The 13,227-nt window shown below is 38.9% G+C and overlaps 1 protein-coding gene across 1 annotated transcript in view; it reads right to left on the minus strand.

Moving 5' to 3' along the window:
• The window catches only part of tcf12 (transcription factor 12), a 76,933-nt gene that overhangs the window by 57,087 nt on the left and 6,619 nt on the right, over positions 1-13,227 (minus strand). Inside the window, exons 4-5 of the mRNA XM_088413025.1 lie at positions 5,705-5,778; positions 68-170 (exon numbers count right to left, since the gene is read on the minus strand). Of these exons, the coding sequence (XP_088269151.1) occupies positions 68-170; positions 5,705-5,778 (177 nt within the window). The remainder of the gene's footprint in view (positions 1-67; positions 171-5,704; positions 5,779-13,227) is intronic.

The following is a 13,227-nucleotide window of genomic DNA, read 5'->3' on the forward strand; positions in this document are numbered from 1 at the left end:
TTTAACACGATGTCTTTCCACTACCAAAGGGCATGACAGAGCGAGCAGAAAAGAATCACTTACTTACCCATTATGTTGGAGTTCATAAAAGGTGTCGGGGACAATCCTTCATGAGACACTAATCGACTGTCACTCAAATGATCACCATAATGAGGGCTGTCTGTGAAAGCCTGGGGGAAGAGATCACAATATTAAGCACATTATTGGGCAACTTCACTAATTGAGTCAAATGACATACGCTTAATGAGTAGGAGGAGATGTCTGTATAATAATACAATTGTGTATACTCTTAGTAGTGAGGAAGGAATTTATTTATTCTTAAGGGTTGCAAGATAAAAACTTTTCTTGGTCTCTTACGTCTCTTAAAAATGGGCTTTCTGTAGTAATACCAGTCATAATATTATCGTGTAGATAGTTGTGTAGTAATATTTGCCGTTGTTATGGTCAAGTATTTGTCACAATGGTTATTTATTTGTCACCTTTTGTCATTTTTTGTATTTACCAATTCAGTCATACAGGGACCTGCATGTACAGTTTTAATTGGTTGCAACTGGTGTCTTCCTTGATTATCATTCAACATATAGTTGCTTAAGTTTTTTTTGTATGCTTTATTATGAAATTCATTATTTATGTCTGACAGTACTTAAGGTCTAGCTTCTCAGTAACACATTGTCAAAACATTAAGTCGAACTGTCTTTCTGTTCCCTTTCAGTGTCTACTAGTTCTCGTTTAAACCATGGTTTTCCAAGTCAAGTTTCAGAGTCAGTTTTCCAAGTCTCAATCTTCAAGTTTAATTTCCAAGTCCAGTTTTCCGAGTTGTGGTTATGTTGAGTTTTTGTGTATAAACATTTTCTACTGTTCTACTGTGCCCTGTCTTTCTGGCTGGGTCCAAATCCTCCTCAGGTGACATTTTGAGTTCAATAGAGCTTTTTCTATTTAAAAATATAATTCAAAGTATCAAAAAGTTGTTAGGTAGAAGAAATATCTGAAAGATACAATCCAACATCATTCACAGGAACCTGCAGCTTGAAAAATAATGCTCTTTTTTTTCTCCTGCGGCTTAACAGTACCTTTTCATGTCAGTTATCTGCTACAGAGGCTTAGGTCTAAATATCAGCCACAGCATGGTTTTTGAAAACTCAGGGTCCAAAGTAATGAAAGACACTCGCTGTTAGAGTCCTAATCCCAAATCCTTATGTGCTTCAGTCAAACACAACTATCCGAGCTGCATTAGCTACTACCAGGGAGATTGCGAATAGCAGTTGGGTTGTATTTCCAGACTCTAGACTTTGAATCCAATATACAGTCCCCAAAAAAATCTTTTTATCCATCTTTTTTTGGTGAGTGGATGGTGATGGAGGAATTTCAAAGGCAGCGAAGGGTTTCTCTTTGTAGAGGGGAATCTATAAGATTCCGTATTGTGCTGCTGCCGGGCCGCACACACTGTTAATCACACCATGAACAGATTCAATGACAACGAAAGTCTTGTGAGAAGATCGAGTAAACATACATACACACTCAATCCTTCTCTCACAGTTCTACAGTCCATAACTGACATGAGTGTTTCCTCTCCACTGCAGCAGAACCAGAAGATGCTAAACTATCGACATAATTAAATCAAAGAAAGCCAAAAAAAAAAGTGCTTGTTGGTAATAAATATTTTAATCAGTCCTCTACGTGTGGCCTTTGACTGCCCGTGTGATGCAGGAAAAGGCTAGCATGGCTGCTGGAGAAGGAAGGAAAACTGAGGTGGGAGGGATAATGGTCAGTCTTGTGTTTGTTATCCTGGAACTGCTAGATCATCAATCATAGAACCTTGAGTTAACCACTAGTGGCCTAAATCCATAAAGGACGCTAACACAAGCTGTCATTGCTGCCACAGGGCACTGCTAGCACTAGTGGCTAAATAACTGTCAGATTACCATAGCAGTAGGCAGGCCATTGCTCTGCCAGACTCCCAATAGCTCGCAACGTATTTAAAAGTCCTCTCGTGACACTATATCCTAGGTGAGTGTGTGACCGCAGCTTGGGAGGCGAGGATGTGGTCGTGATGAATGCGTGAGAGGTCCAGTATTAAGTCGGGGGCAAGGTAGAGGGGAAGAGGCGGTGTCGTGCGGCAGAGGCGGCACAGCTTTGGCTGTCAGAGCGGTAGCCTACAGACACAGCTGCCCAGGATACAGCGGCTGGCCGGGAGCCAAGGTCAGCACGGCAGAACTGGGGACTGTTCACACTTGACTGATCACATACACTCACGGTTCTGCGGCTCAAACAAGTGCAGAGAAGCTCTGAATTTCCTTTGTAGCAGACAAAACAGAAGATGGCTTGGCTTGCCTGTTCAAAAGCCTTAAACTGGGAGAGACATTTATGGATTTGGTCTAGGGAAAATTCTCCTACAGTATATCTTTACCCAAATAATATTACTGTTTATGGAGGCGATAATGATTTGATGAGGAATTTGCAACTTTTGCGCAACAATATCAACAACAACAAAAATACATCATACCCTAACCTAGTCACGGTTGAGAAATTCACATCTTAGTTTTTTTTGGTTGAACCATCCCTCAGCTATTTAAAAAAAATACCTTACCGCTTGCTTTTATTGTGCGTTTACTGTAACATGCCAAAAGGCCACAAGATGGCACCAAATCCTAGTCTAATAGGAAACTGGTATATGGCTTCAAGTAACCATTTGAAAGGATTACATCTTATAAGATTGACATCTTGGTATTTTGGAGGAGCTAAAATTAGCCTGTGTTGTTGGTCGAAATTTCAGTGAGTCCCCATGGCTTTTCCTCTGCAATTTAGCGAAATTCTTAATTAATGTTTGAAAATTAGTTAATGGAGTATGTGCATACAGTCGTGTGTAGCAATACAAGTGCATGATTCGAGATACATCCCTTGACCATTTCTTTGTATTAAGATACAAGTCAAAATTTAAATACGAGTTAGTACAAATGTGGTTTAGACCATCACTGTGAGATACTGGCAGCCCACTTCGCAACATCCAGCCATCATCATTTCACTTTGCTTTGCATTCCTTTCCTTGCAAATCAGAAAATGTAAGCTGATTTGTCAACTGCGAATAGACCTCAAAGATGAAGAACATGAAAGGACGATTGCCTCACGTGGGGCCATGTTTTCTGCTCACACCTTCTGTGTTTGCAGGTTATGGGGTGAGCAAAAGTTATTACAGTGGACCCCGCTATACGAAATTATCTTTTCCGCAGTTAGGATCGTAAGGTGAAATCGTCGTATGGCAGGCAATAGCAACCAAGGGTAATTACGTAAAGCACGTAAAACCCCCGATAAAAAACATCAAAATTGTATAAACATATTAAATATTAGTCACAAAATAGTATAGGAAGTGCTATTTATATATAATATTCATGTATATAATTTAAAAAAAACAAATATAAAATATTTAAAGGATTTATAGTATTTACCTTTGGAGTGACATGACTTGAGCTTGTTATGGCCATATTCCCTAGCGACGAGAGCCTAGCCTAGACTAGCCTAACCTAGCATTCTTCGTATTACTTGATTATCTCCAGCTTTGTTTCCAAACTAATCATTTTCTTACATCTCCTTTTAACATCACTAGCAATCTTTGGGACCCATGGCTAACCCATTAAAGTTTTGATTAAGCACTAAAATGCACAAGAAATACGATATTGTAAGTACTCACACGAGATCAAGTCTTTAGGTCGCCATCTTGGTAACACTGTGACGCCGACCAATAGCAGACCAGTATCTTAGAGAGTCGTAACGCCGACCAATAGCAGACCAGCATGGTAATGATGTATGCAGTGACGCATGTAGTGACATATGATCGTGGTGTGACTCGCAGTCACGCACGCACATTGACCGCCATGTTTGAGAAGAGAAGTTGTTGTTTTTGATGTCATAAGATGAAAAACATTTTGTAAAGAGGGGATGGAAAAAACATCGCAGTCCATGTCGCAAAGTGAAAAAAATGTAAGGCAGGGACATCGTAAACCGGGGTTCCACTGTACTGTGTTTCTTTATACAATACAAAACTTTTTACTGACAATGAAATATTATTTACTGATGAAAAAACTTGTTAAAAATTGATTTTGGGTGGTTTTGAGATGGCCAGCATGGATTCATTTTCTGGAGATTCGAGCATGGTCATAGAATGACTTGAGAATCAACTTAACCCAAGGTACCACTGTATTTACAGTTTTAAATTTTAATACAGGCAATTTCAAAAATATTGTGTGTGTGTGAGTGTGTGTGTGTGTGTGTGTGGGGGGGGCATCAATTACGTGTTTATTTGGTGAGAGTCATCTCTGCAACCATGTCAGGATGTCAGCATCAAAGTGTGCAGTTTTGATTTATGTCTATTAAACTGCTCCTAATAAAATAATCTCACTGGTCCAAGGGGCACTTGTGCACTGCTAGTTAGCTAGACAATGCGCTTAACACTGGCAACAGGATTTGTACAGTAAAATATCACCGTAATTAGTAATTTTTTTAGTGCCCTTAAATGGCGATTGAACGTCATTTCAGAGCAACATTGTGTTGTTCACATCCAGGCAACTCATGACTCATTGAGGGGAGGAAGAAACAGTTTGTGCAGGAGTCGTTGCGACATGCTTCTGGGAAGAATTTCAAAATAAAAGCACCATAACGCATTCATGTCCATAATTTATTTGGTAGGGTAAAGTTTTTTTGAACCACTGGTTGGCCTTCTCACACCTTTGGCAGCATGTTTTGCGATCATGCAATATATTCTGCTGAAAGGCAATACAGGACCAAAAGAAAGTGAAAGGTATTTATAATATTTTTGACTACTTTTTTAGTTACTTTAGAGCTTTGGAATGTATTCCATATTCTCTTGAATTATATAAGATCTTATTGGAAACTGTATTTAATGAAAGTCCAAGAATGTGTATATTGTAGAAATGCCGCTTGAGACTTAAAATAACAATACATGTGTCATAATTCTTCCTTGGCTATGTGAAACAATTCAGTATCAGTGTCAACTGCCTATGCAGCTGTGTGTGTATGTGTGTTTTAGTGCATGTGTGTACATCTTCTGATGGAGTAAACAGCTGTCTGCTGGCTGATGTTGTGCCTTGCAATGTCACAAACATTCATTTATATGCACCTGGAGCAAATGTATCCCAAGCGTCTCTGTCTTACAATTCAAATCAAGCTGCCAGTGTTACCATAGCCTGTAGATGTTCATTCGGGAAGGGCACAGAGCAATAAACAAGGCAGCACGGCCAGAGTGGCGCTGACATTTAACTGAATTCTGATAGAAAGTGACAGGAGATTGACATTAAATGAAATTCATACAGGACATGGAGAACGACCAATGTGTGTGTGTATGTGAGGGGCAAACAAACGAAGTGAGAGTGGTTCACACGTCTCACTTTAATACAGTTGTTTAGTCTTATGAACCGCAGCCAGGGTCTGCACACTCAAAGCAGAGGTTCCAAAGCACTCAACTAGAGATGATCCAGGTCAAGCATTCCAACAACAGATTATCTGTGCTTGATTTAGCCAGCTAGCACAAGAGTATAACACTATTCAAGCAAAGAGAATTCAGAGATTTGATAAAAGATATCCATTACAGGTCATTCACTGGTCAAAGTACCGCCTCCGTGTGATGACTGTTAAATGATGTGCTGTGGAGCAGAAAGGGCTTTCGAAGGTGTTAAGGTTCGGGTTATCTTACCCGGGAGGGTTCGTATGAAGGACTGGATTCGCCACCTGGGGCCCAAGATGCTTGGTTGGTCCGCTCATCCATACCTGTCAGGGGAGGACAAGCACAACTCAGTCAACAAGTCAAGATGACTCATATGCTCCAATGTGCAAATGCCCGAATCTTGCACAGCAACAGCCTGCAATAACTTGTACTCAGTCTATGGTGGATTGGCTGGCCAACATCCATTGGTTTTCTCATATATCTTGTTATATTGACTTTTCAGAAATTTGTTAAGAAGCACTGTGGTAGAAATGTACATTGCAAATTTGGCATTGACACATCTAAGTATGTTTTAGAAGCTTTGCACACCAAGAAACGCAGCCGGACGAAACTTAGTGGACCATCCTTCCATTTTCTTAGCCGCTTATGGGTCGTGGGCATGGAGTCTATTCCAGCTGTCTTCAGGCAGTGGGCGGGGTACAACCTGAAGTGGTTGCTAGCCAATTGTAGGGCATACAGAGACAAGCAACCTTTCAATACTCACAAACAGACCTAAGGTTGATTTGGAGTCTCCAATGGTAGGTACTGTATGTACCTACCATGCATGTTTTTGGGATTGTGGGAGGAAACTGGAAAAGCCTAAAAAAAAACACATGGGTACAGGGAGAACATGCAAACTCCACAAAGGAGGGCCCGGGACAGAGGTGGACCTGGGACCTTAGAACTGTGAGGCAGACAAGCTAACCACTCTTTTACTGAGACGCCCCACTTAATGGCTTATTGCAAAATAAAATAAAAATAAAAATACAACAGTTGGTAACACTTGCACTGCACATCTACTGACGTGTGTCATTGTAAAAGTTGCAAGCTGGTATTTTTTTGCTGTCTGCTTCCATACTACGGAATGAGTAAATGTAAAAAAAAAAAAAAAAATGAAGTTGTACAAAAAGACACTGTTTTCCTTTTTTATTCTGTCTTGCAAATCATTTTTGGTTGAATCGAATTGAAATTGTTTTGAACTGAAAATCGATTCTGAATTTAATCTGAGGCCCCAAAATCAGAATTGAATCAAATCATGACACAGTCCAAGATTCCCAACCCTATTTTTTTTTTTAGATCAAGTTATTAATCATCATCCATTTACTCTTTTCTTCAAAAAACTTGAAAACTTACTTTTTCCACCAAGTTTGTTTTGATCAGGTCACATCTTGTTTTTACCCAAGGTCTTGTTGTTGTGAGATTTCTGCAGGATATCGTTGTCTCAATACCAAAATGTTCTAAGTTATATCAGTGGTTGCAGTATAGAGAAGATGATGAGGGGGGCTACATGTAAATTCATTCTAATATTTTGATAAATTTTACTTTGACATTTGTTTATATCTGTTATTGGTTTTTGCACAAGTCTTATAAATGCATTTTGAACTTACGTGGACTTATTTTGTCCAATGTGCAATGTTTGGGATCACAAACATTTCTGTTGGAACCCATAGCTTTTTAGTATTGCGAATCCGGGGAACCAAACAATTCCCTGGGGTAAAATGACCACTGAATATAGTGCAATGTATTCATTCTTACTGTAACCACTCCAAAAACATATCCTGATTGTTAAGGAAGATGTCAATGCCACTAGAGGTGCAACCATTAATCAACAAATAATCAATTACAAATTAATCAATAATTATTTTAGGTAATTGATTGTTTATAGACCTAAAATTGTCCAACTGCTCAAACATTAGTTAGTTGACTGGAAATATTTTCACATGCCTTTTGTCCTCTGTGAATGCAAACTAATTATAATTGTATTAAATCCAAATACAGTAAAACATTCGCAAACATCTGCTTTTAAATTGGGAAATAATGATCAAGGATTTTTCTGCTGTGTCACGGACCAAACCAGCAACCAAATCACAAAATGTGTTTTTAGCATTGTCAGTTAAAAAAATAATGGATGGAAATTCATCAGCTCTAAAGACAAAATTAAAATAATTAAATTAAATAATTAAAATATGTTTTAGCTGCAGCTCTGATGGCCAGAAAGAGAGGAAACAAGCAACTGTAAAGAGTAAATTTTGAGAGGTTGTTAAAAAATTTCAGGGCGTCAATCATACAGTGGGGCAAATAAGTATTTAGTCAACCACTAATTGTGCAAGTTCTCAAACTTGGTAAGATTAGAGAGGCCTGAAATTGTCAACATGGGTAAACCTCAACCATGAGAGACAGAATGTGGAAAAAAAAAAAAACAGAAAGTCACATTGTTTGATTTTTAAATAATTTATTTGCAAATTGTGGTGGAAAATACATATTTGGCCAATACCAAAAGTTCATCTCAATACTTTGTTATGTACCCTTTGTTGGCAATAACGGAGGCCAAATGTTTTCTGTAACTCTTCACAAGCTTTTCACACACTGTTGCTGATATTTTGGCCCCTTCCTCCATCCAGATCTCCTCAAAAGCAGTGATGTTTTGGGGCTGTCGTTGGGCAACACAGACTTTGAACTCCCTCCACAGATTTTCTATAGGGTTGAGATCTGGAGACTGGCTAGGCCACTCCAGGACCTGGAAATGCTTCTTACGAAGCCACTCCTTTGTTGCCCTGGCTGTGTGTTTGGGATCATTGTCATGCTGAAAGACCCAGCCACGTCTCATCTTCAATGCCCTCGCTGATGGAAAGAGATTTTCACTCAAAATCTCTCGATACATGGCCCCATTCATTCTACCCTTTACACAGATCAACCGTCCTGGTCCCTTTGCAGAAAAACAGCCCCAAAGCATGATGTTTCCACCCCCATGCATCACAGTGGGTATGGTGTTCTTGGGATGCAATTCCGTATTCTTTCTCCTCCAAACACGAGAACCTGCATTTCTACCAAAAAGTTCTATTTTGGTTTCATCTGACCATTACACATTCTCCCAGTCCTCTTCTGGATCATCCAAATCCTCTCTAGCGAACCGCAGACGGGCCTGGACGAGTACTGGCTTCAGCAGGGGGACACGTCTGGCAGTGCAGGATTTGAGTCCCTGGCGGCGCATTGTATTACTGATAGTAGCCTTTGTTACTGTGGTCCCAGCTCTCTGTAGGTCACTCACTAGGTCCCCCCGTGTGGCTCTGGGATTTTTGCTCACCGTTCTTGTTATCATTTTGACGCCACGGGGTGAGATCTTGCATGGAGCCCCAGATCGAGGGAGATTATCAGTGGTCTTGTATGTCTTCCATTTTCTAATAATTGCTCCCACAGTTGATTTTTTTACACCAAGCGTTTTACCTATTGCAGATTCAGTCTTCCCAGACTGGTGCAGGTCTACAATTTTGTCTCTGGTGTTCTTCGACAGCTCTTTGGTCTTGGCCATAGTGGAGTTTGGAGTGTGACTGACTTGACTTGACTGACTGGTTGTGGACAGGTGTCTTTTATACCGATAATGAGTTAAAACAGGTGCCATTAATACAGGTAACGAGTGAAGCATCATTAGACCTTGTTAGACCTCATTAGAAGAAGTTAGCCCTCTTTCACAGCCATGAATCTTGCTTGTTTGTTGGTGACTAAATACTTATTTTCCACCATAATTTGCAAATAAATTCTTTAAAAATCAAACAATGTGACTTTCTGGGTTTTTTTTTTCACATTCTCTCATGGTTGAGGTTTACCTATGTTGACAATTTAAGGCCTCTCTAATCTTTCCAAGTTGGAGAACTTGCACAATTAGTGGTTCATGTAGTTCATTCATGTAGTATTATTAAAAAAAAATTTAGTAGGCTTTGAGCTGCATCTCCCAGTTTGCCGTGAAACTTAAGATGGCATAAGCTGTCAAATATAACAAATGTTTTGCATTTCAAGCATTAACACACACAAACATTCAAACAAGCAAACCCATTCAAAAAGAAAGTAAACATGTGTTTCAAAATCAAAAAGAAATATAAATCAATAACACCTCCTAAAATTGTGCAGGTGGACCATCTGGCATATATTGAAACACATATGATTTTTAAAAATCGTATTTGTGTGATCCAGTCAAAAATGTTTGATTGCTTGTGCTGCTTGAGACAATATTGTGTTTAGGGTAACGGCAGTTATTGATGCTCCCTGATGTTATTTCGTATCTCAGAAAAAAAATGTAATCTAATTTATTGAACTTTGATTTCAAAAGAAAAAAAGCCAAATAACTCAGATGCTGTAAAAAATAACACAATGCCATGCACAGAAACCTTTTTGTAAAAGTGTAATGATGCCTTGGATGCAAAAAGCAGCCTGCTCGGGCAAAGAAATAGAGCCAACTCCATGACATGAGAACAGAAATAGACCCTGAGGGCCACTGTATGTGGCTGTAAATAACTTAAAGGGACACTGTATAAGATTTGACAGTTTTTCATTAGAGACAGAAGAAAGTGCTGCAACATATAACATATAACAAACAAATCGGTCTAAATCTTACACAGTGTCCCTTGAATGCTATTGCATTGAGAACAGTATTATCAATTTAATATTTGACTACATCTTCAATTCATCACATGAGACATGATTGTATGTTACCAGTTTGAAAATGGACTCTTATCGCATTACAATTCATAGTCTCAGCATCTTTAGTAAGCCAGCTTCACACTAACCATTCATCAGTAGCAACCATACTGACGAGTCAATGGCCCTATAAACATGCATCATCAACACAGCTGGAAGGGAGCAGTGATGAATCTCTGTCAAAGGCCCTGGGAATATATATTCTTCCAATCCATCTTTCTGAGGCATGTCTTGCCAGTTATGCTCTGCCTCAATTATCTGGCTATGCCCAGCTGAGATGCAATAGTCCAAACTCTCATTCCAGGCAATTTCCACACCTCTGTCTGCACACTCCCTCGCCTTATGTTCACAATCACTTATGTAGGCGCTTCTTCCCTCTTTGAGGATCACAAACACATGAGGACAAACTGGGGGCCAGTCGCAGGAGGGATGCACTCGCAGTCGGCCAGATATACTTCAGAGCGTCAACAGTTTATTGTCATCATAATTTTCTGCAAGTCGCACTCTTTTGCATTCACTAATGCAAGCTGTGCCAATTGTGAAAGTTAAGACTTTATTGGGGATATTATGTAGGTCACATGGCAGCAAACGCTAAGCTCATGGGCCCAGTTACAGCACTAAACCATTGCAATCAACTGTGTCACTGACTCAAATAAAACTACTGTACCAATATTGAACACCAATGGAGAAAAGTATTGTAGATAAGCTTCATGTGGTATCATCAAGCTTCCCTATTAAAATGAGCAGAAATTTTGGACTATAAACCACATTGGTATATAGGCCGCAGCAGCACAGATTGAGCAATAAAGATAAGTAGCACCGGACTGTAAGCCACAAGTCGTATCTGAGATATTTATTCAGAAAGATTGTACAGTACAGTATATTGAAGGTTTTTTTTTTTTTTATCATATTCAAAACTTTTAACTACCTGCTTATAGTTTTTTTTTTTTTTTTATCATATTCAAAACGTTTAACCACAACATCCTATCTTAAACAAAATGAGCATGCCTGCATGTTTAGCAGCAACATATAACATAACACCCACAGGGTTCTAGCAGTTCAAACTCAACATCAACACTTTGATAGTGTCTTCTTCCGTCTCCCTTTGTGTAATTTGACTGATCTATTATTTTATTGAACATATAAACACATTGCACATAATTCATATATAAAATCGTATATCGTGGTACCTCTACTTACAAATGTCTCTTGAGAAAGTCAGGTCACGGAACGCCTTTTGGAAATAATATTACCTCTTGTTGCGAAGGAAATTCAGGATACGAGAGGCAAATATTGTTGATGTATGATATTGAGACAGTAGACACCAGCGCTTGCGCTAACTAGACTGTAATGTAATACGTCATCACAACCCGCAACATTTTCTTGGATGTTTCCTTGTGTTTATTGCACATTTATACTGGTGCCAAGAAATTGCTAAAAAGAAAATCATAACACACTTGTCTCCTCCTTCACCGCCCCTGCATGCCGTCCGCCACCGTACGCTCTGCTTCTCTCTCACGCTTTGCAGTTGCCCCAAAGGTAAATAAACATCAATTTCATTATTCTTCACATGATGTACATTGAATTACATGATTAATATGAACTAATGTACTTCTTCTTTGTTACAGTTTTTGATACATTTTTAAAGGGTTGAGGTGTGTTTTTGGACTTTGATGGCACTGGCCTATTTACATGCAAAAAGCATCACAAAATTACTTCCGGAACAAAAAAAATAAATTGTAAGTAGAGATACCATTGTATATACTGTAACATATAACTATCAAATGTACACATGACAAACTTTTATACCAGATCTTTTTCAACTTATAATAATTATATTTTTAATACTGTATTTTTAAAATTCTTTTTGAGCACAACAATTGATTCACATCTTTTCAGTTCTATTTCATAGTTCAATAAATTGACACCAACAGATATACACATTTGCTTTGCCATTGGATTTCCCCCTGATGGCTAGTAAACAAAATAAAAATAAATAAAAACTGCAGATAAGCTGCACTGGACTATAATGCTACGTTCACACCAAAAAATTTTTCGCTACGCTCATTCTGTAAGCTTTCAGTCGCAGGGGGTTAGCTGTCGGCATTTAGCTTGTTCACATCTCCTGAGGGGAGGGGCGTGAGGTTGTTGTGCATTTTACAGTGGATCAAGAAGAGAGAGCACCGCTGAGAACTTTCACTTCTTTTCTGAGATGTAGCAGAGGCACTGTTTTCTTCAGTTTTTTTCAGCACCTTTATTCTTTATACCTTTATTCTTTTTTTTTTTTGCATCGCATGTCTCTCGCTTTCCCCAATACTCGTCTGACAGAAAAAAAAAAATTCTACGTCGCAATCAAGTGGTCAAAACTGAGTGGTAAATACTGTGCTGTTTACGCTGCACTATCGCTATCTTGCACTATACTTCACCAGCTGTTAAAAATTGAGGTAAATACTGCAAATAACAGGTATCTAAAGTTCCTCCTCCACTATTCCACAAGCCGGGTGATTGCTCTTACCCGGCCGCCATGATTCATCCCTCTCCCCTTTGTGAGATGGAGAACATTCCCAAAGCTTGCTTGACTGGCTGCTGCGACGCAGAGCGACAAATATTATTTATTTATTCATTTATTTATTTTTACTTTGGCTATGGAACGAAATATGGCTTCGCCTTCGGTGTCGCGTCGCTCCAGAGGCATCCAACTTTTGCTTTTCGTCCAATAGCGCCCTTTCGTCCTTGTTTTTAGTTTTTATTCGCACTTGACATACAAACCAAAAACTCGCTCATCTGCACACAAGACACAAATTGACATCCAAAAAGTGATTTGAATTACATTGGTGAAGGTTTTCCTCCTTCGCTTTCCATAACTATAACATAACATAACATAAATATTACATATTGTCACTGTAAGTAGTCAATGATACGAGATTCAAGATTCAAGAGATTTATTGTCATATGTATAGTTGTACGATACAATGAAATTCTTATTTTGTTCCCTACCAGCAGACTACATTCCATAATTGAGCAATAAATAAATAGCATTA

The sequence above is a fragment of the Hippichthys cyanospilos genome, chromosome 4 (assembly GCF_059441005.1).
Source record: "Hippichthys cyanospilos isolate Australia breed blue-spotted pipefish chromosome 4, RoL_Hcya_1.0, whole genome shotgun sequence".
Taxonomy (NCBI): Eukaryota; Metazoa; Chordata; class Actinopteri; order Syngnathiformes; family Syngnathidae; genus Hippichthys; species Hippichthys cyanospilos.